General features: G+C 40.8%; 3 protein-coding genes across 5 annotated transcripts; 1 reads left to right on the top strand and 2 right to left on the bottom strand.

Moving 5' to 3' along the window:
• Window positions 1-16: 16 nt before the first annotated feature.
• majin (membrane anchored junction protein) lies at window positions 17-13,658 on the bottom strand. Of its 3 annotated transcripts, none has more exons than XM_014411105.3 (10): window positions 13,505-13,658; window positions 13,161-13,277; window positions 11,306-11,351; window positions 11,132-11,207; window positions 10,848-10,946; window positions 10,228-10,244; window positions 9,845-9,975; window positions 4,091-4,157; window positions 1,130-1,197; window positions 17-657 (listed from the first exon to the last, which is right to left on the bottom strand). In XM_014411105.3, the coding sequence occupies exons 2-10, from the start codon at window positions 13,259-13,261 to the stop codon at window positions 612-614; spliced, it is 651 nt and encodes a 216-aa protein (XP_014266591.1). In that variant the 5' UTR covers window positions 13,262-13,277; window positions 13,505-13,658; the 3' UTR covers window positions 17-611. The 3 variants fall into 3 exon arrangements, with proteins under 3 accessions (XP_014266591.1, XP_004554394.1, XP_014266592.1); XM_004554337.4 differs by having other exon boundaries at window positions 1,130-1,194; XM_014411106.4 differs by having other exon boundaries at window positions 13,463-13,612.
• Window positions 13,659-13,729: 71 nt separating this feature from the next.
• On the top strand, window positions 13,730-16,074 carry zgc:101765 (putative oxidoreductase YtbE). The gene is made up of 6 exons (XM_004554338.4): window positions 13,730-13,885; window positions 14,249-14,554; window positions 14,681-14,826; window positions 14,992-15,131; window positions 15,215-15,373; window positions 15,456-16,074. The coding sequence occupies exons 2-6, from the start codon at window positions 14,310-14,312 to the stop codon at window positions 15,633-15,635; spliced, it is 870 nt and encodes a 289-aa protein (XP_004554395.2). The 5' UTR covers window positions 13,730-13,885; window positions 14,249-14,309; the 3' UTR covers window positions 15,636-16,074.
• A 931-nt stretch (window positions 16,075-17,005) lies between these two features.
• badb (BCL2 associated agonist of cell death b) lies at window positions 17,006-20,921 on the bottom strand. Its single transcript, XM_004554339.6, has 4 exons — window positions 20,749-20,921; window positions 19,930-20,076; window positions 18,670-18,890; window positions 17,006-18,568 (listed from the first exon to the last, which is right to left on the bottom strand). Exons 2-4 carry the CDS (start codon window positions 20,066-20,068, stop codon window positions 18,452-18,454), a joined length of 477 nt encoding a protein of 158 aa, XP_004554396.1. The 5' UTR covers window positions 20,069-20,076; window positions 20,749-20,921; the 3' UTR covers window positions 17,006-18,451.
• Between the last annotated feature and the right edge of the window lie 4,226 nt (window positions 20,922-25,147).

Here is a 25,147-nt window from a genome sequence, read left to right as displayed (position 1 = left end):
TCGCAGGAACCGAAAGTCAGATTTAGAATGACTTTAATATAAAATGAATGAAAACATAGCAGTCGATAAAACAGTCGAGTCATGTCTTTGTTGACTTCGATTAACAAAAAAGTTGAAATACCGTCTTTGGAAACAACGTAAAGCTCAAATATATGAGGAATGTCATTCTTGTAGTAACCACTAATCACAGTCATGAGACCAAAGAATGTACACAATTTATTTATATTTAAGAATCTGAACTAAAGTCATTTTGTAAATAATATCTATTGATGAAACCAAAGAATGTTGGAAATGAAAAAGAGGAACAATGCACTGTGTAATTTGTAATGAAACTGTATGTCAATAAATTTCTATTCTGCAACTTTAAAATAATTTCTGTGAATTTTCTATTTTTTTTTTCTTAACAACCACGCACAAATAAACTTAAGCGGTCACATAACATGCCTAACCACAACCTCTATCCCTAAGCTTAACTTTAAATTCAGCCTTGAATTAAGTGATAAATGTTGAGTGAGTTTGTGCTCCTATGAACCTCATTCATCACTGACTCACTGTACACGCATCATATCAATAAACAATTCAGTTGGTAATATTACTGAGGAAATGCTTTTCTAATTCTCTGGATCTTTGACGAACAATGAGAAAGGGAAGACATGGCTGCAAAGAAAAAAAACAAAGACTTTTAGAGATTGTTGCAGTGAACGAAATGCACATTTGATAACATTAAGACAGGGTTCTTGGGCTCAGTCCACAGAGCTGCTACCGTATTTCATTACCACCACGAAAAGACTTGTTAAATGGTTTGGCATGCTCGTTCAGAACATGCTCATGTCAGTCCTTGATATGCCTAAGGACATCGGGCGACTGTGAGCAGGCATTTCGCAGGAATACTGTAATTTCTGTGCTTACATGCACAGGAATTACAGCATTCCTGCAGAGTGGGACTTCCCAACCCATTGTAATCTTTGACATCTTATTTTATCAGCAGATCGACCGTACAAATCAGCTCTTGTTTCTCCCCTGGGTGTAAAAAATCAATTAACTGTCTGACTGTTACCCTGCTGTGTCTGCCTGCAGCATTCAAGGAAAAACTCTACTGATGGTGTTGGCACTGCACTGTCATACTGACCTGGCCAGCTGCTTCAGAAATCCTGGTCTCACAGGTGTCCCCTGCTCCTGCAGTACTATCTCAGGCTGCTTTTATTTAAAAAAGAGAAGAAAATATAGATAAATAACACACACCTGCTATAACTTGTTTTCACCACTTTTCCCATATGGTGATATAACCCCAAAAAGCATAAAAAACCCAAATACCCCCAAAACAAATCTAAAATGTTCAAGTATGTGAATTGACCAGGACAGAGCCACAAAAGGGCATAGGAAGAGATGCATTAACTAAGCCAGTATGAGGTTTTCAGTGGTCCATTCAACAGCCAACTTGTTATGTGCACTTTTTCAACTCTTGTTAACTCAAATATGTAACCAACCAATCACATTGCATCGCTCAATGGCTTTAGACGTGAAGACATGGTCCAGACAACCTGCTGAAGTTCAAGCTAAACATGTGGAACCTTAAAACAGATGGGTTATAGCAGCAGAAGACCCCACCAGGTACCACTCCTGTAAGCTAATAATGGGAAACTGAGGGTACAATTCATGAGGTCACCATAACTGGACAATTGAAGATTGGAAAAATGTTGTCTGGTCTGATGAGTCTGATTTCTGCAGCAAAATTCAACTTGGTCTGAATGTGGTGTAAAAACATAAAAGTATAGATCCCTCCAGCCTTATATGAATGGCTCAAGTTGGTGTTAGTGGTACACAATTGGTACTCTTTGGGTCTCGTAGTACTACTTTAGCATTATTTAAACGCCACAGCCTCTCTGAATTCTGTTGCTGACCACATCCATTGGTACACAACCACAGTGAGCCAATCGTCTGATGCCTACTCCCAGCATGATAACGCAACACGTCACAAAGCTCAAACCATCTCAACCTGGTTTCTTGAACATGACAATGAGTTCTTTGTACTCGTATGGCCTCCACAGTCACCAGATCAATCCAATAGAGTAGATTTGGGATCTGGCGGAACAGGAGACTTACATCACAGATGTTCAGCAAACAAATGTGTAGCAACTATGTGATGCTGTCATGTGAAAGACTCAGAGAAAAATCTCTGAGGAATCTTTCCAGCACCTTGTTGAATCTGTGTAATGAGAAATTAAGGTAGTTCTGAAGGCAAAAGCTGAGCCAAACTGATAGTAGCAAGGTTTACTGAACAGTAATAAGGTGACCAGCAAGTGCACATTTGGCTGTTTCGGTGAACAGAAACAGCCAAATGCGACCACAAAATTCTTTCAGTAAGTGAAGTCCTGGGTTATTCAAAGGAGCTTGCAAAGAAAAGCGTCTGGACTTCTTTAAGTTGCTTGAAGACGTTTCACCTCTCATCCTAGAAGCTTCTTCAGTTCTAAGGTCAAATGGTGGAGAGTCCCAGATTTAAACCTAGTGGGAGTATCGTCCCCAGAGAGGGACAAAAGGACCCCCTGATGATCCTCTAATCCCCTGAGCCAAGGTGTGAAACTGGGTGTGGGTCCCAATCAGCCAGAGTTTCGGGTGAGCTCATTGTGAAACCTGGCCCCACCTTATCATGCGAATTCCTGAGGTCAGATGGCCCAGGATGGGACTGGGCGTTAAGGCGTCTGGGGAGGGAACTCAAAACTGGATTATAGATGGCAGACAGTTGGTGTGGTAAACCACTGCCTCTGTTCAAAGATGGTCGCTCACAGTGGACGTAGATGGCTTCTTTCACTCCTCTTTCAAACCATCTGTCCTCTCTGTCCAAAATGTGAACATTGGCATCCAATTTTTGAACAGAGAGGAGTGAAAGAAGCCATCTATGTCCACTGTGAGCGACCATCTTTGAACAGAGGCGGTGGTTTACCACACCAACTGTCTGCCATCTATAATCCAGTTTTGAGTTCCCTCCCAAGACGCCTTAACGCCCACTCACATCCTGGGCCATCTGACCTCAGGAATTCGCATGATAAGGTGGGGCCAGGTTTCACAATGAACACACCCGAAACCCTGGCTGATTGGGACCCACACCCAGTTTCACACCTTGGCTCAGGCGATTAGAGGATCATCAGGGGGTCCTTTTGTCCCTCTGTGGGGGGATACTCCCACTAGGTTTAAATCTGGGACTCCCCACCATTTGACCTTAGAACTGAAGAAGCTTCTCGGATGAGAGGTGAAACGTCTTCAAGCAACTTAAAGAAGTCCAGACACTTTTCTTTGCAAGCTCCTTTGACTACGATGACCTGGATGACTGAGAACCTTCACAGACAAGTCCTGGGTTACTAAAACTACATGTAAAAAGCAAACTACGGCCTTAAAATAACCACAAATTTGCAGTCAACATTAGTTTAAATTGAAATTAATTTCATAAAAATGTTTGCCATCCTTCTCTTAAAGCTCGTATGTACATTAACATCATCAAGACCACAACGTTCGAACATAATTCTTTTTAAAGCTTGCAGACTTGTATCGACACTTCCTTCTCAGCGTTAAGACAATAATAACTCAAAGGGCTGACATAACAAGTTTAAATCATTTTTTCCACTTGAAACAAATGCTGAAGGGGAAAAAAAGGAACAGAAGCGAGAGGTGGAAAAAGACAGAGTGGACAAATGTAGAAACAGAGGATCAGGTTAGATGAAAGGGCATGAACGAGAAAGGAACGGAGAGAGGGGTAATTTTGGATTTTACTGCTAATTAAACCAAAGCACATCACCACTCTCTCACATGCACACAATTACAGAGTTCTGTGTCTGATGTAATGCTATTATTAACCTTAATGACACTCGTTATCCTACCTGTCTGCGCTAATGTTAGCCTCGGGCTGCAATAAAGACAAAGATGCTACAAGAGTGTGTGTGTCAGAGAGGAAATGAAAGGGTGTTACAAGACTGACATTAGAGTTTGAAGCGTTGGAATCGTAACTCTAAACAATGACTGACGCTTCAATTTTACACGGAAGAGTGTGAGAATCGATCAGAAGTTACGAGTAAAACGTCGAACTGGAAAGGATCACCTTGTCAACGTGTCCTGGATCTTCTTTGGTCTTTCCCTGAGAGTGCTCACTGACCAAGTCCAACTTGCTGTAATTTAGACACAGACAACTTTCAAGTATCTGAGGAACTTTATTATAAATACAAGAAGATCTGTCAGTCAGTTTTGGTTGCCTCGGCAATAATTGTCCTGATTTAAGTGTGTTGGTGTGATCGTTTAAGTGTGCGTTATGCTCGCTCGGCTACCACAGATCGATACCTTTGTCATCAAATGGAAAATGTTCGCCTTTGATTTTTTTATTTTAACAAGCAAATAGTGGCTCCACAGATTAAGGTGATACATTTGAGGATTCAAAATAGGATTTAAATCTAGCCCATCTATCAGCATTCAGTCCTTTGCGTATTTGCTTAGGATGTTGTTAAAAAGTCCAATTCCATGTCTACTTCAGTTTTTAGAAACAAGGCCTTACATAACCTTTAAATGCTTTTGCTATTATTCACAAACCGTAGTACGATCAGTGAATGCAAGTACCTGACCCAGTCCCTGAGGCAGAGGAACAAGCAATCAAAATTTCAACTGGCTTTACAGCTGCTTTGAGGTTCTTCTGATGAGCAGCTGTCTCACTACAGCAAACATCTCTGTCGTTGAGGCCTGGTCTTTTGAAATTTGTGTTCAGCTTCTTTGTGATTGGTGACGCATGCAAGGTGGCACAACAGTTGCAACAGTTACCTGCAGATCCCAGGATAAAATTTTGGGATTGTTGAAGGATTTTTTTTCTTGGGCATGACACCCAGCCTCGAACGAACTAGCAGTCTTTAAAATATGATAATATGACCAAATTACACACATAAAAAAAACCCAGCAGACTTTTTTTTTGGGGGGGGGGGATATTGACGATCACCATGTTGCTTAAAAAAAATGAATGTATTCATATTAGTATATACATATCCAAGATAGTAGAGAGTGGTATTGCACTTTAATGCTGGCTTTCAAAAATTAAGGGACACACAGCAACTAGCTAACTTCTATCACCATAAGTCAGAACCCGGAATCACATCGTTGATGGCAGATCTTTGGTCATTTATTACATTTCTACTAACTGTAACTAGTCTGCACAGTTCTTAAAAACTCTGACACTGTGACAGTAACAGCAAACTATCAGAGCTTTTGTCATTCTCTAAGTAGGTTCTACTATTTTCACAGAAAGCACCACCCAAGTCTGGCCAAATAAAGAACCTACTGTTAAAACATGTTAGTCCAAGAACTTTAATCTGCTAGGTCAATGACAAGAAATAAATAAAATACACACAAAAAAAGAGCAAAATAAGAACCAACTATTTGCCAAAAGCAAGTTTAAAAAGTTTTTTTTTTTGGTGCTTTTTAAAAGACACCACAGATCTCAGGCTCAATGTGAGAGATCTCCAGAGTCTGGGGCCACTTGTCACAGCTGGGGCAGCAGCCGTGGTGGAGTGAATGAGGACCCAAGTTGCAGACAGTGGTGGAGATGCGAGTGAGGTTTGTTTACAGTGCTCGATAACAAAAGACGAGGGCAGAACTAAACATGAACCTAAACTGGGGAAAACTAATAATAACAAAACCATAACTCACAAAGTCACAGCCGGGGAAAACGTAAGGAGGCACGCAGGGGATGAAGAGCTGGGAAGGAAGATCAGAGTGTGGCGTAGAGATGACCACAAGACGCAGAATGACACAGGTTACACAGACGAACCGACAAGGAGCACAGACTGACACCCACGATATGTACACACAAAAGGTAATCAGGTAATGGCACACAGGAGGGAAGCACAGCAGATGCTAATTCACAAGACGACAGGAAAACACAAGCTGACACAGTGATAACAGACCTTCAAAGTAAAACAGGAAATTCACAAAGACAAACTCAGGGACACGAACAGATCACAGGAGGGAGAACACTAAAGCACTAAACACAAGACCCAAACCCTAAGCCCTAATATAAAATAAGAATTAACACAAGACATAAGATGACACCAAAATGAAACACAAAATGCTGGGTCAACGACCGAGGACCATGACACCACTGTTGCAAAGGCTCTGCCTCCTTTAGTTCGCAGCAGGCAGGCCCTGTTCACAACCACCTGCTAGGGATGTATGGATGTAAATGTCCACTTTAAGATGCTGGTGCTTGTCCATGCAGAGTTCTAAAAGTTAAAAACAGCATCTTAAAGTGGACCCTGAAATTGATGGGAGCCAGTACAACCGAGTTAGCGAGGGTCTCACATGGAAGTGTGTAGATTACAGTGGGAGAAATGTAGTGGAAGTACTTTGCCATGTGAGCAAATAACTACACAATGCCAGTTGTGTATGAAATTTGCGCATAAGCTTCATCATTAACTGCTTCCTTATACTGGATCAAGTGTCTGCTTATCAAAATAGTACATGTCAAAAAAAAAGCCAACCTTCCATGAAATATCCTTGTACATCTTTAGATCTAACATAATCTGCCATCCACACTATATTAGGTCAGTGAGCAAGTACAAAGAAACTCTACAAGCGCCCTTAAGGGCACTAAACTATTCATTTTTTCTTGTGACTAAGGAAACTTTCTGGTTCAGAAAGCTTCCGATTGGCCAGAAATCTTAAAAACAGCAGTGCTTATATGATTTGTGTGCAAAAAACAAGAACTTCTAAATCCAGATACATAGAGGCTTGAAAATAACCATCATTTAGAGTCAAGGCCCAGAAAAGAGAAAAGTGAACCAATGGTGGCTTGTGTTAAAAATACAATTGAGAGCCTAACTATAACTGATCCTGCTTCACAGGAAAACAGTAGAGATGTAATTCATTTTTATCAGGAAGTCCTAAAAACTCCCTCCTTCAGTTAATCCAAAATGCTGCAGCAAGAGTCCTGACAGGGACTAGAAAGAGAGAGCATATTTCTCCTGTTTTGGCTTCCCCTCATTGGCTTCCTGTTAAATCCAGAATTGAATTCAAAATCCTGCTCCTCACATACAAGGTCTTAAATAATCAGGCCCCATCTTATCTTAATGACCTTGTAGTACCATATCACCCTATTAGAGCACTTCGCTCTCGCTCTGCAGGCCTACTTGTTGTTCCTAGAGTATTTAAAAGTAGAATGGGAGGCAGAGCCTTCAGTTTTCAGGCCCCTCTTCTGTGGAACCAGCTTCCAGTTTGGATTCGGGAGACAGACACTATCTCTACTTTCAAGACTAGGCTTAAAAATCTCAGTGAAATTTTATTTCCTGTGAATTGGTTCTGAAGCTTGAGGCTGTGCCGTTTGCAGGGTGTGTGTGTGTTTCCTGAGTTTTAAAAAGGAGACACTTCTGTTTACATAAGTTAAAACAAACTAGATGGAACACGAGACCTTGTTTATGTGTGTGCACACATTTCAAATAATAATTTTCGCCCCACTGATCTGACTGTCAGAGTGATTGAGGTGGCGCCTCTTGCCTGTTTCATAACTGCAAGAACCACTGAAGCGTGCGTTTGTGTGTGTGAAACAAAGTGGTCGTCAAAATGAATGACTTAGTAATTTTATGAGCAAGGACACTGATTTTGATCCCTAAACTGTGCGTGTATAATACTTGTATGAACAAGTGTCCTCTTATTGTTCGCATCGTCTTATAACAGCAACATAAATGGACTCCGAAGGAGAACACAAAAATATGCACTGGCTTCTTTCCGAGAAAGTTTACCTATGTCAGTCACCTCAGTGACTCAGTCACCTTATTTCACCTGAAATAGAGTAAATCTAAACGAGGGTTAAGGCCCCCACTGGGTGACCCTTTGTCGAGCTCTGCGTGTACACAGAGCCAATACAGAAGCTACAAGATGTGCATTGGTGCAGTCCTCCAGCCAAAAGTATGTCAGCTATGAGCCGATCCTATATAATAATAATCATCATAACAATAATAATTATAACAATTAAATAAAAAAGGAATACACCAGAAGACTAAAATATGTTAATCAATAGAAAAAAAGTGAGAAAAAGGGCGATAAAAGATGTCATCACATAAAAAGCAAGTCCTTAAAGGAACTGACTCTACAAGCTTTATGTCCTCTTCTAAGGCCCCAATTGAAAAAGGATGATGACCTTCAGACTGAAAACTTGACTTTGGAAAGGCTCCATCCGTGGATCTAACGCTGTGACTGGCTCAGATGAAGCAGAGGGCAGGTCCGGGCGTGCTTTAGAAGTTATTATTATCTTAAAATCAATTATAAAATGTACAGGGAGCAAACGGATTAATCCATGAAGTCAGGATAAGAACAATGTTATTCTGCAGTTTGCATTGGTTTTAAATCTAGAGCTGGATCTAATTTAGAGGAAGCAGAACTGGACAGCTTTTTGTTGTTGTTGTTGTGTTGGTCCGATTTAAATTGTCCAGTCAAATCTGTCCCCCTTTGGGTTCCAAAACAGCCCTGACCTGTCGAGGCACAGACTTCACCAGACCCGTGAAGGTGTGCTGTGGAATCTGACCATGCCACTTGCCCTAATGCTCTGTGGTCTAGTTCTGATCCTCACATGCCCATTGTTGGTACTTTCAGTAGTGGACAGGGGCCACCATGGACACCCTGACCAACACGCTCTCATCCCAACGTGGAACATACCGATGACTGTGACAAATTATCAGCATGTTTCTATTGGATTCAATTGACAACACAAAGCGTTTGATAAGGACACGGAAGGGTACCTTTCTCGTTACTATGTGACACCTAGGGGTGTGACACATCGTCGGTATGTTACACATTGAGATTAAAGCTCTGCCCTGACTGGTCTGTGGTTATGCAAACAAACTGTGATACTCTGTGTATTCTGACAACTGTCTATCAGAACCAATAATAACTTTTTCCCACAATCTGAGCTACAGTAGCCCGTCTGTTGGATCGTACCACACAGGCCAGCCTCCCCACGAACCTTGGCCATTCATGACCCTGTCTCTGTTTCACCACTGTTGCTTCTTTGGACCACTTTAATAGATACTGACCATTGCAGACGGAAACACCCTACAAGAGCAGCAGTTTTGGAGACGTTCTGACCCAGTAATCCAGCCATCACAGTTTGGTCCTTGTTAGACTCACTCAAATCGTTACGCTTTTTCATTTTTCCTGCTTCGAACATCAGCTTTGAAGATAAAACTCCATCTGCTATGTGCATCCGGGCTTCAGTGAGGCTCACCTTCTACGTCTATAGTTTGTTTACATGCTCAGTTGGCTCGCGCTCAAGTTTCTGCTGAAGAGCACCAATTTCTTCTTTTAACTCTCTTTTCAGTTTGCCTTTCAAAGTGCTTAGTTCGGTTTTTAGCTCTTGCGTAAGGTCTTTCATGTCTCTACCGATTGTAGCAAGCCAAACTCGGAGTGTCTCGTTGTGAACTTGGCGGTCCACTTCTTCTGTTGTGCCATCTTCGCTTTCCAAGACGATTCCAGGTTGTACCACAGCTTTGTATTGCTGCCGGTTCGTTTTTCTACTTCTTTGTTCATTCCCACCACCCATCATCTCACGTTTATTTGGCCTGTTAAAGTATGTGGTGGGTTTATTATGCCCAACTTAGGGGAGTAGCTAACTATGTGTCTGCTCTCTCGCCACCTTCAACTAGCTCACCATTTCACTTCAAACCAAGTGCAACTTCTGCTGTTTTCCATTAGCATAAAACTTGTCACAAGAGAACCAGGTGAGTGTTGAAGATATGCAATTTTTACATTTTCAAAGACAATTTTAAATGTTACAAATGGAGCAAATGCAGTTTGTGAGAGATGTATGTAGAGAGAGAACACTCACCCAGTCACTGCCACCCTGTTTTCGGCCTCCGTGTCATTGATTAAGTCCTTTAGTATGGCCTCCTCTAGTGGTGAATCTCTCTTTAACTGAGGCTCAGGAATGGAAGGGATGTGCTGCCTTACATCATTCTCCTACAGAAAGACGCTTCAATGACTTCCCAGCTCGACTGTACTGTTGTATTACCTGATTGCACTCTATTATATTATAAGGAAAACATCATACAACCTTTCATCTAGTCACTGATTTTAACTTTAAACTATGTGTTCAGAGCAGAACTTTTCGGCACTAACCACAGCAACATATATTTCTTTGTTTAATAGTTTGAATATAAAATGTAAACATTCTCTCGTGTACTCTTGTGAGTAACATAATAATCCACTCACCTCCACTGATTGAGACCCTGAAAGAACACAAATAAACTGACATGAGATATCATCATCCCTGAACACTATCCTTGATCATTGTTCTCATTTCCCAAGATTTTCTCTCTTTGATTCCTTCCCTTATTTCCTCGTGTCTTAAAGATGAGTTATAAAGAAGGCAGGTGTAAACCAACAGGGAAAGAATTTTTTTGTTTTGGAGCCATAATTTTAAATGAAAACAGTTAATATTAGGTATTGCACAATATAGCTGTGTTATGATGTATTGTTATATTTTATGGGCCATTTGACATATTTTATCTGTCAGATGAAGTGGAGTCATCCTTAAGAGATGGACAGAGGAGAAGCAACAAGGTGGCATAAAATAAAGAATAGAAAACTGCTAAACCTCTATAAAGTATTCGTCCATGCCTCTGCTTGCATCTTGCTTTTGATGACACAAAAAGATAAATAAGGGTGACGAATTAAATCTCTCTTCCCAGATTCTGTCCTTAAAACATAATTTAAAAAAAAAAAAAGGTGAAAGTCAGTTTAGTTGAAGCTTCCTTTACTTTATAGTGTGTTATGTTAGTACGTCAGCTTTAAAGCTGCAAGATATCCAGCAGACGTGCAGCTGCCCTCACCGTTCTGCATGTTTTTCTCCAGGTAGAGGATAAGAGTGAAAGGGTAGATGCTCAGATTCATCTCATCATGTTTGCACACACTCTCCCACTGTTTCTTATCTGACAGCTACAGTTAACAAAATACACCAGGCAGGAGCTACCATTCACATTTTGACTTCTGTGATCCTTATTACATACCTATGGACTGTATTATATCAGTTTAGTAGCATAGGTAGAGAAATAATGGGTCAAATTGAGGGATGAAAGGCGCTTAAACGCAGAGATGATGCAGAGGTGAAGGATACAAGGAAAGATGATGTAATGGGTGGAGGAGAAGGGCTGAAGGTCATCCAGGTTGCCAAGAACGGTTCTAATAATTTCCTTAAAACAGAGAAGAAGAGGCACAAACATGAAAAGAGGATCTAAAAAAGAACAGTGTGTGAAAGAACACATGGGTGCTGAGAAGGATCCACAATTACCTCTAATTCCTGATTGAAGGCGACTTCTCCCATAACATCCTGTTGGCTGTTGAGACACACCCATTTGATGCTCACATAAAGTTTCTCTCTTAAAGAAGTTGTCAACTTATTACAAAAGCAGTAAGGTTAAATATAATATCTATCGTGTCACTAAAGGCTTTTTATCAACCTGGCCATCCTGCTTGGAATTCCCATACGAACTGTGCTATTTAAACCATTTCAGCATGAATAGTTTTCGATGACTGCAAGCTTCTTTGCAACCCACCTCCACCCCCTCTGTTACCACTGAGGTTCTGCTGCTGCTGCTGCTTTGATAGAGTATGGGTGGACACCAGAGCAGAGCCATACTGTACGACCAAATATGACACACTGTGGTGAGAATATTTTGATTAAAGTTGTCCTGACAGAAATAGAAACGGTTAAGTGCCGCAGGGCTTTAAATGTGTAAAAAAAACATGTATGTTGTATTTTAAATAACAGAAAATAGCTTTAAGGCAGAATCAAGGATCACTCAGACTTTTATTATGGGGCATTATCCTGGAATATAGACATACAGCTCCAGTGAGATATGTTTCTCTTTTGCTGATCAAAATAACTGCCAGGAATCATATATCGTGATATATAACAGAAACCCTTATAAAGAGTGGCATTAAAAGCACGGAAATCATCAAAGCTTGAAGCACAGCTGTTTCCCCAACTGATTTGGGGATTGAAAACATTTTACAGTGCTTTAAAGAACTTAGACTATCAAAGGAAAAGGGATGTCCCACGTGGCAAGAAGAAAAAAGGTAGGTGCAACCTGAATCCTTACTTTCTCTGCAGCGCGTGTACTGATTTGAAGCTGTGCTGCAGGTTTGCTCTGCTTTGAAGACATACACGTGGAAGTGGAATCGTCTCAGGCTTAGACACAGTTAAATTATTTCATAGCTGAAAATGCTAGTAAAGCTCATTCTGGTTTGGAGAAAGACTACTAAGAAACGAGCAAACAAGAAAGTCTTCACTAGCACACAATTAGGATTCGACTGTTACCATGTTTATTTCTGCTTTTTTATGTGGGGATGTGACGTTGGTTCATTCTCTATACTGAAGAGAGGCAAAACGCACTAATCACAAAAATCACAGGAACACTTTGAAAACACATCAGATCTCAAACAAAGCCTTGTTTAGTAGAAGACTAAAGAGACGCTTGGTTTAAAGGCGCTTAGCATTACAGTTGTCTCTCACTGTGACTACGATGCTTGATAACTATACTGATATTGACTGAGTCGTGTATTAGGAATGAAAGCATGCAGAATTTCCTGAAAATGAAAATTATCAACCTAGAGAGTAACTGAACTCGAAAAACTCTGAAAATGGGCCGAAATTTCATTGGAGCAACTCAAAATGGTCCCCAGTAATTTGCATGGCCCCTACGTGCTTGTATGCAAGCCCGAGAATGTCGGGGCATCCTGGAGGAGTCTCGCTACCTGTGAAACTTTTGTAGAGTCCAGGTATCAACTCATGCTATCAGCAGTGACAGTGATACTAGCCAGATGCAAAACTAGTTAAAAAAATAGTGACAAACGATCAGGAGGGGAAAAATGTCAGTGACGTCCACCCTCTAACACCGTTGCTGTGTTGGGGGTTGTCTTATTGTCGCCCAGTTGTTGTGAACCTTTAGTTAATTCCATTAACACTGCAGCAGCTGAAACTAATTAACAACCCCATCTGCTGTTTAACTGACCACATCAATATTGCTGAAGTTTAGCTAATATTAAGCTATACTCTGATTAAAAAGCCTTCCTTTCATTTTTCTGAGCTGTACACATATAAACTAGAGCCTGAGTACGAAACACTGTGTATAACACTGCCTTGCCTGTAGCTGGAGCCTCCTCTGATCGTGAACTTGTAGATGAAACTCCCTGCTTTAAAGAATCGAGTTTCTGGGAGAGGAAATGAGAAGGCCTGCAACGGCATAGTCGACCTAAATGAGCTTAGGAAATAAAATGAGAAAATTTGCCAATTCATGTATTCATTGTTATAGTGAGGATTCAATAGGAAATACAGCAGGGAGAAAATGTTCAGATAGCTATACAGGGCAGATTTCACATGCAGTACTGTCCTTACATATGTTAGAAAAACAAAATTTCTTTCTCGCTTTAGTTTTTTTTTAATTACCGTATTGTCTAATGCTTAAAATTGCGACCTCGAATTCGCTACCTCGTTCACTGGGTTATCTCCGACCTCAAGCAGACCGTGAACAGTTAAATCTGTATCCGTCAATCAAACGTCTGATTCGTCTCGAGATTTGCTGAGCAGGATATATTCCCGCCTTCCGGCCGCTCGGGCTGCTGTGATTCGTTGGATCCCTCACGTCTTCTTCCAATCCACAGTGTCAGAGCAGGTGTCACTATGGTGACGGCGAAAACCGACCCAACTGTCACGTGACTGTCAGCTGACCACATATGGTAGCTAGTAGTAGGAAACTGTGCTCATGCTGGAAGTTACCTTTGCTTTATAACTTGTTAGTAATTTCTTTGAGAGGACACTGCCAGTGTATGCACCGCCTTTCCTAAAGAAGTCACTTGAGGTGAAAAAAAGGTGGGGTGGAAATATTTTTCACGTAAAATTGTTTATATATTAGAGTATGCCGTCCCCTTCCTGCATTGTAATGTCCACGTGTCTGCCTACAGAAATTATTAAAAGTGCTCTTCAAGTGTCATAGTCTTCATACACTGTGACCAGCTAAATTAGTGATGTTAGTTTACATCTTCGTGTTGCTTGCCTTTCTTATTTTGCGTTAGAGAAGCACCAAAAAGTCTCTAGTGGAACAAGATAAAATCTGTATTGTTACCAAGTTTAAGGAAGTGCTTTCAAGCAATTTTCCAGTGATGTAACACACAAAATGGGGCAAAGGGCAGCAGAAAACCAGCTAAACTCACTTTCTCTATCCGTCTTTGATAGAGCTTGGCAAACCAGTTATTCCTAACAGGGTGCAAAGTAAAGAAGGGCCTTGCAGTCCAGGATGTCGTCCACCACCACCTCCTCTGTTACCCTGAATACTGGGGTTCAAATGCCCCTCCTGGGGTTGGGGACTTACAAGTTGCACGGCTCTGAAGAAGTGTATCGCGCCGTGGATGCCGCCCTGGCTGCGGGTTACCGGGCCTTTGATAGTGCAGCTGTCTACCGGAATGAAGCCGACATGGGCCGATCCCTGAGGGAGCTCCTGCACAAGCATGGCTTGACCAGACAGGATGTGTTCATAACCAGGTGATGCACAGGCTTCTAAAGCATAAGTTGACACATGATTTCTAAGAGAACACATTGGGGCTTCTAAAGCTGACTTAAGGTGTTGCGCTGCTCATTCAGATCCCTGTTTCTCTTCCTGTGTTTCAGTAAGCTGGGCCCTAAGGATCAGGGTGAGCGGGCTATGGAAGGTGCCCTTCACAGCCTGTCTCAGCTGGACTTGGGTTACATTGACCTCTATTTGATTCACTGGCCTGGCACGCAGGGTCTAGCAGTGGCTGATCAGAGCAACCCAGGTAGACTCCACTTTTTTTTTTTCCAGGTGTTTCGAGTGATCTATATTTCATTGCTGCACTAACTGCACAAAACCCATTCAAGCTGTCTTCTCTCATTCCTCCACTGCAACATAGCAGGCATTGAGTAACGGCAGAGATGAGGTCCTAATAAATATTTGATCCCAGGAAACCGAGCTCAGAGTTGGGCCACGCTGGAGGAGCTGCATGGCCAGGGGAAGCTGAAGGCCATTGGAGTGTCCAACTATACAGTGGCTCACATGAGAGAACTAATGCAGAGCTGCAAAGTCCCCCCTGCAGTTCTACAGGTACAGTGCAGGAGTTTGAATGGAGGACAGTGAAAGACATTAGCAGCTGTTTGAAATCTCACGGTTTTTTTTGTGTTCTTCAGGTAGAGTTTCACCCACGTCTGTGCCAAGCAGAGCTGAAGAGTGTTTGTGAGGAGTATGGAGTCTGTTTCCAAGCATATTCCTCCTTAGGCCAAGGAGATCTGGTTACTGACCCTGTGGTCCTGGAGGTGGCAAAGCAGTGCCAACGCACCCCCGCACAAGTGAGCCCACTCGCTCTGCTATCTTGGGTATACCTTTGTTTTTATTGCAAACATTTTAAGGTTCTTCTGTCCCTCTCCTCAGGTGCTGCTGCGGTGGGCGGTGCAGCAGGGTGTCGCTGTGCTCCCAAAGTCATCAAACGCAGACCGAATACAGGAGAACGCCAGACTTTTTGACTTTACACTGAGCGACGCAGACATGGACAGACTGTCCGCTTTGGACTGTGGACAGAAGTACTGCTGGGATCCGTCAGGGGTCGCCTGAAACACCAGCTTGTGTCCTCCATGATGCCTTTTTGTCTTCAGTTTTACAGTGGTAGTTTTTTTTTTTTTTTTTTTTTTTTAGGGGGGGGGGGTTGGGTTGTTTTTTTTAAAGCTGTTACAAGTTTTGTGTCGACACTTTGTTAATTTCAAGACAAAAATACAGCATATTGTGGTATGAACTCTAAATCTATGGAACGTCACCCATCACATGACTTTATTGTCAACCATAAGCCATGTCTTAGTGAGAACCTTTCCCTTTGTTATTGGATAACGAAAACTTTTACATATCTGTCAGTTTAACTGTTGCTCCTTATTCTTCATAATCTCTTGCCTTTCCTTTGCCTAATATCTTTGACTAACCAGAAATCTCCATTGAACATAACTCAAAGGTCTTCTAAACCTGTGTAAAGACAATTAAAAGAACAAAATACCTTTTAAAAGCTCTCTTAAAATTATTTATTTAGACCAGAGTTTTCACAGTTGTAGAGAAAATACATTTACAAGTCATTAAAACTGAAAAAGAAACCAAAATAAGAAAAAAAAAGTAATATTAAATTTTTATTTTCTCCACACACACACACATCTCCAGATTCAAGTAATACTAAGGATGGTTGCAAAAAATCCAGGTGCCCAGGCAGGTTTGGGGTGTGTTCACTGTCACGGATGTTTAAAGTCAAAAAGAGTTGCCAAACTCCACATCAGCCATTTTATAGTGTACGCGTGTGTCACTTAAAAATCTCATGACAGTAAATGCACCGGGACATTTTTGTGCTTTCTGTTTTTCCTCTGAGTGTAACTTGTGAAAGCGAGCAGTGAAGTTTAAGGCTGTAATTGGGTAAACAGACGAGGCTGGCTATGCGGCGTCACAGGTCACAGCATGTTCAAGGCAGTTCTTTGCAACATTAAATTCATTTAAATTCCATCTGATCTTTATTTTCAGCAGAGTAAAGCTTTATAATCTGACCCAGAGTTCTCAAAACTGTGTGTGCACTCCCTGCAATTGGATAACATGGGTCTAACGTGTTAAAATGCAAAATGCTATTTCTTGCTTAAACACTCGTGTCTCTAGAAATCTGATATCAGAAAACTCCTCATCCCTTTTTTATAATGGGAAGTAGTTTAAATTTGACAAATGACCAGTCAAGACACATGTGACCAAAAGGATGGTAGAACAGGATGAGTGTCAGGTAAAGTTGCCACCGTTTGATTGTCTGGAATTCTCTGATTAAAAACCAAGCTATATATATTTATATACGCATATATATATTTTTGAATTTGAAAACCATATAAATGCCTGCACACCCGAGCACTTCACAACTCAACGCTACAAGTCGAGAGGAAGGAAGAATAAGACAACTTGAACAAACCCACTATCATTTTCAGCAATCACGTATTTATAAACAAGCCACAAGTAGCCCACTCATGTTTACCGAGCTGCACAGAAATGCTGATCTTTGCCCTTAGTTAGAATTTCCATAAAGCATATATATTATGCGCCTTACGTGCCTAAAAAACACCAGCAAAGCTGGCATCAGATCAGCACTTCTAAAGCTAAGGCATGAGAGTTTATGAGCCCATTTTAATCACATCCCCTTACAGGTCAAAGTGATCAACTCACATTTAAACTGATTAAAAACAAAATAAACAACAAAAAACATCAGGATGTGATTTCTCCTGAAAATCCTTCAAGCAAAAAGCAAGTGGAAATCCCTCATTTTTAATGTGACTGGACTCTGTATTCACCCATGCACCGAGAGCTCAGCACGCAACATTTATCACAACAGCCATGGATTGTACACTGCCTATTGCTGGGTTAGCCGAGCTTAACAGCACGGTAACCTCGTTAATAAAATCTGGCTAAACCATCTTACTCACCCCCTCCCCACCCTTTACCATTTCATAAAATGTTAAAATATTTACACATAAAAATTTCAATTGTTTGTTTATGCTCGTCCAAGGCTTTAAAAACATATTCATATTGGATTGTGCCTTACTGTTTAACGCCCTCAGCTATTATCCCTGAAGTTTTACAAAAAAAGATATTACTTCTGCATCAGAGATTGTCCTTGTAAAAGATTTTTCCTTTTTTTTTTTTGGGATAAATTTGTGATATAAAGCAGATGATAGTTGAGTACAGTTGTTTAAGAAGAGGCCTAAACCGAATGCCAAAAAGAAAGAAAGAAAAAAGTACTGTCTCCTGTTGCTGGCAGATCGTTTTGGCACAATATGAGCGTGCAAGTCAAACACGAACAGCTTCTGGAGATTTCCTCATGAAAATGAGGAAAGCAGGAAGGAAAAAAAAAAATCTAACAGCATTCAATTTGGCCTTCAGTAGTCAGGTGTTATTCCTCTCTCCATACACAGCACACCGTGCAATGTCAATGTGAGAGACAACTGTAATGCTAAGCGTCTTTAAACCGAGCGTCTCTTCTACGACTAAACAAGGCTTTGTTTGTGTGTTTAGAAGAGATTATAGCCCCTCTCTCGGCCCATCTTTTTATCCGTTTTGCAGGATTCCGGCAGCAGTTCCTCCTCATCACTGCCTTTCAATTCCACAGTGGACTTCCCAATAACATTGTTTACACCACACTCAACACGAGTACAAAAGTTCTATTTAAAGGTAGTTAACAATGACATAAAATGGCATGACTATGATGGGATTCACTGAACATGTACTTTTTTGCTTTTTACTGCACGTCCCACTCTTTTTGATCGAGCCAAATCCTCTTCAGTCTTGTTCTGATCTTAAATATTGTCTCTCGGCTACAGTTTCCCCAATCCGCTCCTCCGGACCTTGTATCCTTGTCCTCTCAGTGCTTACTCAGTGCGTTGGTTGTGGTTTTCAAGATGGTTGTTCTCTCCTTCAGTCTCTTGGTGACTAAAGAGATAGCTCCACCAGGTTTTAGAGTGGTGCAGCTTCTTGACCTTCATCTCCTGCACAGTGAAAGAGGAACAATGTCAAGTTAGCAACCTATCATCACCATCTTTTTTCCCCCAAAAAACTAATTTAAGCCTTGACTCACTCCCATTCTTACCCCTTTATCTAGTAAGCTGTCAAACTCGTCACTCATTCGTCGAAGCTGCCTGCCGTACTTCTTGGCAGCCCACAGAGCAGGGGGAGCTGACTTTGACCTTCGCCTGAATGGGTCTCCCTCTGTGGGAGTACAGACCTCATCCTCCCCTCTAGCCATGAGCTCCTCATCCCTGGCAATTGAGGAAGTGTGGGACTCTGAGTTCACCCTGAGCCTTCCAGCAGCTAAATGGAAAAAGGAAAAGTGAGATGGGTTCAGAGTGTTTTAATGTAAGGCAGATAGAAAGGAGGAAATAAAGAGTAATGTAGGAATAGAGGAATTTAAATCATTAGTTGTCTCTGCGACCAGCGACTGTTATTGTACACTGTTATTTTGGCTCTTTTCAGCTGCACGGTAAAAAAAAGAGCCAAAACATCCTCCTATAGTGCTTTGAATGAAGCAATTCAAAATGCAAAACAGGTTAGCTTACAACGCAACCTCATTTTAATGTCCCACCCCAGAATGCATCTCAAGAAAAATAAGGAGAAAGGATATATTCTAAACTTCTCTACAGATACAGCCAAGAAATGGCTAAATAAAGGGGTGGGGGGGATCTCATCTAGAGCAGGCTGTGGTAACGTATGCTGCAATATATGTTTTGCCATCAGAACTTCTGCTCAGTTAATCCACAACATACAACAAGGTGCAACATCCAGGGCTGAACAGTAAAGCCAGTGCACAAGTCCCAACAGCTTGCCCTCTTAAAGTACAGTTAAAAAAAATAAATACTGCAGCTATAAACATGTTTACAACCATATACAAAAAAAAACAATGTTTTAATCTGTTCGCATAATTGCACCCCTCATGCCAAGTGCGTGCCACTGGTTGGGTTGTACTAAAAGACACAAACAAACCAATCAGCTTTTCAGCAAGTGTGTTTTAAGTCTATTTTTTGTTTGCTTACCAAAATTAATATCATACTGTAATAAGGACATCCCTTGCTTCCCCCCCCAGTTCTACCTCGTGATTCAAACTGTACATAACAGAAAGAGGAAGCCACAGCGATGTCACCCTCTGGTTTGTGGGAGATCGCCTGAAAGCCTCAAGCATTGTGGCCTTGGCTGTTGTTTTGGAAACCGGGTGCAAAGTGACCACATCTGAACGCGTGAGCTGGGGAGTTATCACTAATCCACAAATCTAATTATGCACAATTTTAAGTGTTGATATGGTCCAAAGGGGTTGGCTATTCCACCGTATATCAGACAATTTATTTTGTGTTCCTACCTGTCGTTTTGGTTACAGGAAGGGAAAGCGTCTGGGGCTTGCTTTCTTGAGCTTGTCCTGCTGACTGTTGGTTTTCTCCTTCCCCTACCTCCTCTGATGCCTCTGAATCACTGTCTGAAATTTTGAAGTTTGCAGCCATCCTGACATCTGGAGAGATAGGGTGGTGTTGGAAATATGAACGACAAAAACGGTTAAAGAAATGACAGTGTGTCCTTAAGTGCATGCACATAACAGATCAATATTGTTATGACCGCAGCAGGTTAATACTGGCGTTGCTCTGCCTTTGACCTTTCAAGCAGATATAGAAAAAAACCCCACAATGATAAATTGATTATTTTTTTAAATTTACATCTTATTCTAACAGAAGACTGCACTGCAAAAAGTTGCTATATTGCAAGTGTGCAATTTTATTGTCATATAACACATTACCCAATTATGTGTAAATATACCTAAGACTCGTAAAATGGGATAATTCATTGTATCGGTGGAACAGCCACAGAGCACACCCAGCGGGCTATATCTTTCTTTTTAATGCCTCTGATACTGGCCGGTCCAAAGGTATTTCACTTTAACTACCCACAAGATACCAGACTTGTTTTGACAACACGGGCCTGTATTTGGTGTTATTAATAAGGATTTGATACTTGACTGTTGCTAAATTAACCAATACACCTTCTTCTTCGGTAAACACACTCTCTCGCTTGTTTTGTTGTTGACTGAAGAGGACAAAAGAAAGTTCCTTAAGGGCGGAAGCTGCTCCGGCCAACCTTAGCTAGCAGCGTTTGTAAGGAAATGACTCCACAAAAAACGACTCCTTACCCGAATCTTTATCGTGTGAGCCTCAAAAGTGCGAGTGTGTCTTTAGTTTGCTTCATACGGTCGCAGCTGTTGTTGTCCGCCTCTTGTCTTTTTACTCTACTGCACACTTTAGCTCCGCGCTCACCCAATCGCCGCGCGTCACTGCACCGCAGCGGCGCGCTGACGTCACTGTTGCGAGCTAGGACTGGGCTGTGCCTTTGTTTGTCTCACCGGCTTACCGTAATATGCAGCGTAGATGCGCAGTACCAATTAACTCCAAGAGCCGCCGCATTTTTTTTAACTGCTGGATTTCTAGTAAAATTGCATAATAAAACTTTATATTTAAGAGTCCCGCTTTTACAATCCCACACAATAAATAATACCGAGGTTGCATAAAAAATGCTCTTAAATTAAAAGTACTGCAATTTTACAGTTAGTCTTTATTTGTTTTTTGTTTTGTTTTTTTATTTAGTTTAATAGGAAAAAATATGCTGCACTCACAAAATATACATTTATTAGTGTGTCATTACATCTCCTAACAAACTAATGCCTTCTTATGAACTTAGAATTATGCCAATGAAAATACTTTTTTTTTCATTCAAACCTTTATTTAAACAACAGTACAATACAAAATAGAATTAAACAGTACCACATTAATGGTGTTGTACTTACAAAAAAAAAGATTGCATAACATAGACAAACAAATAAATGAACAATATTCAGAACCTACGATATAAACACGCGAGGGGGAAAAGTAACTGATCAAACCAAAGAATAAAGTGATTGAAAGATCTTTATTTTTTCACAAACACCCATAGTTTTTATAGCTTTTGGGTTAGTGGAGTTGTACAAGTTCAAAGGAGAATACATAAAAAGAGGGATGTCTTCCTAAACATTTGGACTTGTGAATATGAAATGTAGCCATTAAAATTAACAAGTTAGTCATATATCTGTTATCAATGTTGAATTGTCTTTGGTTTTTGTGTAGACCAAATAAAACATATTTCCAAAACAGTACCAATCCTTTAAATACATTTTCTGAGATAAAAACATAAGCTCTGCCAAAAATCTTGCACAAGGTTACAAAACCAAAAAAGATGCATAGTAGAGTCCTTGGAAGTTTTACAAAAGCTACAGCTTGTATCAATGTCTCATTTGAATTTGCTTTGAAGATAATCTTTAGATGGATAAATTCTGTGTATTAATTTATAAGAAATATCTTTAATTTTGTTGGTAATTAAAAACTGATTAGGGAGTCTCCAAACTTCCCAATATTGTTGTCAGTAATTATCATCAGCAGATTAAACATGTGACCCTCCCATCTCCAGACAGCTGGCTAAATGACAACAGCAACTGGATATAAGCTAATATGCCAGCTAATGTTAGTTTTGAGTGTCCTAAAAAGAAAAAAGACCCTTTTCCTATGATAAAAAGTTTTCTTACATTCTTATGTCTCATGAGAGTTTATTAGCTAAATGTCTGAGTCTTACAATGTTAGATCCGCTTAAAAGAAAGTTTCACTAATGCCAGCGAGCATCAGCTAAAAGCGTAAAAGCAGACAGAAAGGTTCAGGATATCCTCAATAACTCACCTCAGCATCACTGTCACTGGACAGAAGTGAGTTTCACTGACCCACAGTTTCACTGTGGATCTGACTTTTATGGCCTTAAAGTGTGGCCTTACCTTTACTAAATTGCTCCACTCCAGGTCTACAAGTCAGGTTTTTAGGTCTTCAGACAGGGGCCTCTTATGATTCCACGTACCCATGTGAAGGTAAGGATGACTTTGCTAAACCAAAGTACCAAAACTTTGGAACATCTAGAGTTTCTTGATTTGCACTGCACTGCTTGGGAACTTGAAACGTCAGCTTGCTCCACAGATTTTATATATATTCGATGGAATCAGGTTAGGGAACTCCATGATCTTAATGTGCTTCTTCTTTAGCCACTAAGAACCTTCACAGACATCTTTAGCCACTCCTTTGTTGCTTTGGCGGTATGCTTTTGGTCACTGTCATGCCAGAAGACTCATCCATGACCCTTCTTCAGTATTCTGGCTGAAGGAAAAAGGTTCTTGGGCAAGATTTTATGGTACGTGCCCCCATCCACTGGCCCCTCAATGCAGTGAAGTCGTCCTGTCCCCTTAGCAGAAAAAATGCCTTAAATCATAATATTTCCACCTCCATGCTTGACTGTAGGGATGGTGTTCTTCAGGTAATACTCAGCATTTCAGCTTCTTCAAACATGGCAGGTCGAGCTAAAACGTAAGACAGGCCTGTACTTTGCGGGTGCTGCAAAATTTCAGTTATGAATTCAATTATGGTATATGTGTTACCAGTGGTGACTGTAGTCCCAACTGCATTCAGATCATTAATAAGCTCCTCCCATGTAGTTTTGGGCTAATCAAACACCTTTCTCATAATCACTGTCACCCCATGATCTAAGATCCAAGATTTTTGGATCACGGAGCTCCAAACTGAGGGTGACTGATCTTTCCATTTCCAAATAATCGGTCTGGAAGAGAGGTTGCAACAGAAGAAACTGATTCTGTGGACAGACATAAGTTTATATAATGAGTTGAGATTGGGAGTATCTGTAAATGGCTGAGTTAACAGAGTTGTTGTGTCGGAGCCAGAATTCGGGCTCGGTTATAGGGGATCAAATACTCATTTTAAGTCAATGACATGCAAATAAATTTATAACTTTTATGTAATGTAATGTTTTTTTCTAGATTTTTTTGTTGATATTCTGTCTCTTTCTATTAAAATGAAACTAATACAAACATTTGAGACTGTTTAATTTAAGTGAGCATTTAAGTGAACAAACATGCTAATTCAGCAGTGGATTAAACATTTACTGTATCTGATTAATATGACTATAAATACAATACAAACTTTGCCTTATAAAGAGCAGGTAGAAGTAACTCCATAGTCATTTAAATTACATTTATGATGAAAAATGCTCTTTTCTTTTCTCCTTCCTGAAATGAAGTGCAGGGAGGACTGACAGCAATTTGTTGCTATTCCCTGTGAGAGCACCAGGTGGGGAGGCAGGACTACAAACTGAGCTGCAACTTAAGTCGAGAAAGTAATGGGCATAAACTGTTGTTATCCTACGTGTAACTACAGCTCCAGAGGGAGTTCCTGCATATCTATGGCTTCAGCAATAATGCGTCTGTCAGAGAACTGATAATGTGAAAGCCTGGCCTCGAGCAAACCTGTATATGGCTCAATGTCCCATGTGGATTGCACTTCATCATCATCAACACAGAAAAGTCAACCATGTAATTATTAACCTTTAACTTGTTTTAAAAAATGTAACGCTGCCTCTAGTCCTCATCTCCACCTTTACATCATTCTTCTCTTTCCATCTTTCCATCAGTCTGTTTTTGCAGAGTCAGTAAATGACACCTGAACAGGAGGAACAAACTGTTTCTGTGGACACTGTGATGTGATTTGAAGCGATGTGATGCAGCATTCTCTGATTCAGTGTATCCAAATGGAGCTAATGTGAGTTTACAAGTTTAGACAAACATCCAAAGCCTTTCATACACTAATGGATCGTCTCAGAAAAGAAATTATTAAATAATCTGTTCTTTTTCACTTCTTTTGACCTCTATTTTGGGATGGATTTCATAGAAATTATACAAGGGACTTTGGGTTGGATTTGGAAAGCTATACAGTTAATATCTGCTTTAATCTGTGTGTGTGTGTGTGTGTGTGTGTACTCCCCTTAAAACTGCCATCCATGACAGTGTGTGAGTGTCAAAGCTCTTACGCACTCTGTATGATCAGGATAATTTTCACACGCAAGCATGGAAGCTCAGAAAGTGTGCGTTTGTGCATGAGTCTGCTGGATTTGAGCTTTATCCGAAGGAGCTATACAATTAGCATCCATTTATATCTCCCTGTACCAACCTCGCCCTGCCTCCCTGCCCCTCATCTGCTAGTTATTTTGGGAAATGGAGGCGTATGCACTCCCACACTGTCTCCAAACCACCACTCAGTGTGTTTCAGTGCACCCATCTGTGTGTGTGTGTATGTGTGTGTTTGTGGTTGTGTCCAAGCAGATCCCAAAATGTTCCTTTCAATTTAATGCCCCGACACAGCCTGTCTACCGGCACCACCACAGCTGCACTCTGTCCTTTCGAATATTTTCCTGCCTTTGCAGACCCAAGTTCAGTCAGTTAGCTCTGTGCTGGTGGCGAAGAAGGAGTTTTTGAATACCTGAGTGAGAAAGAGAAGAAAAGAAAGGTGATATGAAAGAAAAGGACAATTTGGTTACCCAGTTCTGAAAAAAATATTAGAAATGCAGTGTGTACCCGCTACTTTGAAATGCAGCGATACAGACAAAGAAAGTGAAAAAGCAACAGATGAACAGATCAAAAGTAAAAGCAGTCCAAGGGATTTGAGAGGTGTCTG

The sequence above is a fragment of the Maylandia zebra genome, linkage group LG3, assembly GCF_041146795.1.
Source record: "Maylandia zebra isolate NMK-2024a linkage group LG3, Mzebra_GT3a, whole genome shotgun sequence".
NCBI lineage: Eukaryota > Metazoa > Chordata > Actinopteri > Cichliformes > Cichlidae > Maylandia > Maylandia zebra.
Note: the sequence above shows the minus strand (reverse complement) of the source record. Positions and strands in the feature narration are given on the sequence as shown.

Coding starts and splice junctions, on each gene's coding strand:
- majin (XM_014411105.3), bottom strand. CDS start 13,261: ATGCCGTTGCAGGCCTTCTCATTTCCTCTCCCAGAAACTCGATTCTTT. Junction 10,947..11,131: donor CCATTACATCATCTTTCCTT/GTATCCTTCACC, acceptor TGTAGCTGTCAG/ATAAGAAACAGTGGGAGAGT. Junction 4,158..9,844: donor AACAGGGTGGCAGTGACTGG/GTGAGTGTTCTC, acceptor TCTAAATTACAG/CAAGTTGGACTTGGTCAGTG.
- badb (XM_004554339.6), bottom strand. CDS start 20,068: ATGGCTGCAAACTTCAAAATTTCAGACAGTGATTCAGAGGCATCAGAG. Junction 18,891..19,929: donor TCCTGTAACCAAAACGACAG/GTAGGAACACAA, acceptor TTTTCCATTTAG/CTGCTGGAAGGCTCAGGGTG. Junction 18,569..18,669: donor ACAGCTTACTAGATAAAGGG/GTAAGAATGGGA, acceptor TTCACTGTGCAG/GAGATGAAGGTCAAGAAGCT.
- zgc:101765 (XM_004554338.4), top strand. CDS start 14,310: ATGTCGTCCACCACCACCTCCTCTGTTACCCTGAATACTGGGGTTCAA. Junction 14,555..14,680: donor CAGGATGTGTTCATAACCAG/GTGATGCACAGG, acceptor CCTGTGTTTCAG/TAAGCTGGGCCCTAAGGATC. Junction 15,374..15,455: donor GCCAACGCACCCCCGCACAA/GTGAGCCCACTC, acceptor CCCTCTCCTCAG/GTGCTGCTGCGGTGGGCGGT.